The 3,289-nt window shown below is 42.4% G+C and overlaps 1 protein-coding gene across 1 annotated transcript; it reads right to left on the bottom strand.

The window, feature by feature from the left end:
• Positions 1–2,627: 2,627 nt before the first annotated feature.
• Positions 2,628–3,014, bottom strand: LOC127131029 (uncharacterized). The gene has a single exon (XM_051059972.1). It carries the CDS (start codon positions 3,012–3,014, stop codon positions 2,628–2,630), a length of 387 nt encoding a protein of 128 aa, XP_050915929.1.
• Between the last annotated feature and the right edge of the window lie 275 nt (positions 3,015–3,289).

Below are 3,289 nucleotides of genomic sequence, written 5' to 3'. Positions count from 1 at the left end.
CTGAAGCATAAGTGTTTTGACTGAGAAATATGCCATCAGGATGATGAGATACTGCAATACCCATAAAGTAACTCATAAAGGCCAAATCCTTCATTGCAAACTCATATGCTAAGAGTGACATAATTGATTGGCGGAGGACCTGAGTGGAGGTGATGAGGATGATGTCGTCTACATACAGCAAAATGTAGGCCATGTCTAAACCTTGTCGATATATGAAGAGGGAGTGGTCTGATGTGCTATGGAGAAAGCCAGTGGAGGAAACATAGTCATCAAAACGTTGGTACCATGCCCTAGGCGCTTGCTTGAGACCATACAATGACTTCTTCAACCGACATACATAATCTGGATGACGGAGGTCGCGGAAACCCAATGGTTGATGCATGTAAATAGTCTCATGAAGATCACCATGTAAAAAGGAATTTTGGACATCCAGTTGATGAATGGGCCAGGATTTGGAAAGAGCAACGGTAAGCATTATTCGAATGGTAACAGATTTCACCATGGGGCTAAAAGTCTCATCACAATCCACACCTGCAACCTGTGACCTGCCATCACCTATAAGACAAGCCTTATAACGCTCAAAGGAGCCATCAGAATTTTTTCTTATGCCTAAAAATACACATACATCTAATAAGATTAGCATCACAAGGACGAGGAACTAAATCCCCCTTCTTATTTTGAATAACAACATCAAATTCAGATTGCATTGCGGATTTCCAATTCGGGTCTGATAAGGCTAGTTTGGGGTTTTTAGGTATGGGAGAGATGGTGTGGTCAGAGTGAGAGATTGATAAGTTAAATATTGTGCGGGGTTTGACATTGCCTTTCATTCTTCGGGTGGTGATGGTTCGTGTAGGTAGAGATGGATGTGGTTGAATTGGTGGTGGTGATGGAGAGTTTATTGTAATGGGTATGTTGATCGAAAAGGTAGGAGATCATGATTGTTGGTCTATTTAGGGGAGCGATTGGTCAATTGGGATTGTGGGTGTTGGTTGGTTATGTGCAACAGGTGGTGAAATTTGATTTTGCCACTGATGTATAAGGTAGGGGTGAAGGTCATCATCTAGGAATTGATAAGAGTGAGGTGAAGGGGAATGTATCTTGGTGAAGGGAAACTGAGTTTCATCAAAGATATCATGCCTCAAAATTATTAATTTTCTATTAGACAAATCAAAACACTTGTAACCTCTATGTTTCGGCGGATAACCCAAGAAGACAAACGAAGTAGAGCGGGGTTGTAACTTATGAATGGTAGATGACAGGAATAATGGATAACATAGACAACCAAACACTCTAAGATGTGTGTAGGTGGGATCACGATGATACAGAAGTTGTGTTGGTGACTGATTATGAAGTATTTTATAGGGAATAATATTTAACATGTAAGTTTCCATGTGGAGAGCATGATGCCAAAACGAGGGGGGAACAGAAGAATGAGCTAGCATGGTGCGTATTATATTATTAATGGTTCTTATTTTGCGTCCCGCTTTCCCATTTTGTGAGGATGTGTGGGGACAAGAGAAATGAAAAACTAGATCATGATCAGTGCAATATTTTTGAAAAAGTTCATTATTATATTCACCGCCATTGTCACATTGAAATGTTTTGACTTTTTGTAAAAATTGAGTTTGAATGAGTTGAGTAAGTGACTTGAACGTTTCAAACACAAGAGATTTTCTGCTAATAGGAAAAGTCCACAAGAAGTTTGTAAAATCATCTAAGAATAAGACATAATATTTATGACCAGTAGAACTTAAAATTGGAGACGTCCATAAATCACTATGTAAAATGTCAAAAGGCATCAAAGTCGTAGTTTGAGAATCAAAAAATGGCAATTTAACCTGTTTGCCTAAAACACAATAGTCACAAACGACAGAAGAATTAAAAGGTTCACAACATATGAACTTATTTTTGCGAAGGGAATTCAAAACAGACACGCCTGGATGACCAAGACGACTATGCCAAAGACTGGATGTGAGATCGGAAAAACTGGGAGGAGTCGTAACTGGATAAAGATCTCCACGACTATCACATCTGAGAAGGGTGATCCCCGTCTGAAAGTCAGAGACAATAAAACCAAAAGGCTCAAAGGAAAAAGAAACATTGTTGTCAGTGGTGAGTCGTCTCACAGAAATTAAAATTTTAATAATTTTCGGGGCATGCAGGGCATGGTTAAGGTGAAGTGACTGGTGAGATGTGGTTTTTTGTGTGTGTCAGGTGCCGTGAATTGGAATTCCACGCCCACTGCCAACAATGACTTTCTGATTTGAATTACTTACTGGAAAATAAGACGAGAGATTACCTTGTGATGCGGCTGTGTGAGATGTTGCGCTTGTGTCCATGTACCACTGATTGCCAGGAGTGTGGAGTGACATGGTATGCATTGCGGTCTCAATGTCTATCGGTATATGAGATAAGGTAGAGGTTGCATACACCTGAGGACGCTGCCCTAGAATCCATGGCTGCTTAGGAGGACCGGCAGGGCGTGTCCACTGAGAGGTGGGATACGGACACGGTAGCATGGTCCATGGTGGTGGAGTACAACCTCATGGTTTCCAGGTTGGGTACTGTTGGTGTTGTTGCCAAGGAGGAGCGGACCAAGGTGAGGGAGCGTTGGGAGCTCTAGACTAAGGTGAACTGCGGTTACCATTTCCCCCTCCGCGACCCTGGTTGCCACGGGAGAGAGAACGGTTGTCGGGGCGGTAGTTGCCACGCTGAGAGGTGTATTCAGTAGGTTTCAGCTGAGTGGTGCGCATAGCAGCATGAGAGCCTGTGTTTTCCATCTTAGCCATACCGGCTTCTTCCAAAGTGAGCATGGAACGAGCCTGATAGAATGTCGGAAGAGGGTTGCTCTGGAGAATCAAAGTAACAACACTACTGTAAGCTTCTAGGAGATCAGAGATCAGCTGAAGGATCAGACGATGATTGTTGACAAAGGAGTCGACATTTCTCAACTGATCAGAAAACATCTTAAAACGCTGACAGTAAGCAGAGACATTGGGAAAATCCTTCATACAAGTGTTAGAAAACTCTTGCTCAAGAGTGACAGCTCGAGCATTTTGGTTGTCCTGAAAAATATCTTCCAAGCGATTTCATGCTTCCATTGCAGTGGAGTTGGATTCCAGAATAATGGTCAGCAAATCGGTAGAAATAGTGGAATAAATCCACTAAAGAACAGTGGCATAAAAAGTGGACCATTGTTCATGGTTGGCATCGGTAACGGCTGGTGGCTCTTTTCCGATAGATGGAACGATGTGATGCAGGACTCGATGTGAGCGAGCATGGATGC

Source organism: Lathyrus oleraceus, chromosome 3, assembly GCF_024323335.1.
Source record: "Lathyrus oleraceus cultivar Zhongwan6 chromosome 3, CAAS_Psat_ZW6_1.0, whole genome shotgun sequence".
Classification (NCBI taxonomy): Eukaryota; Viridiplantae; Streptophyta; class Magnoliopsida; order Fabales; family Fabaceae; genus Lathyrus; species Lathyrus oleraceus.
This window is presented reverse-complemented; position numbering and strand designations above follow the sequence as displayed.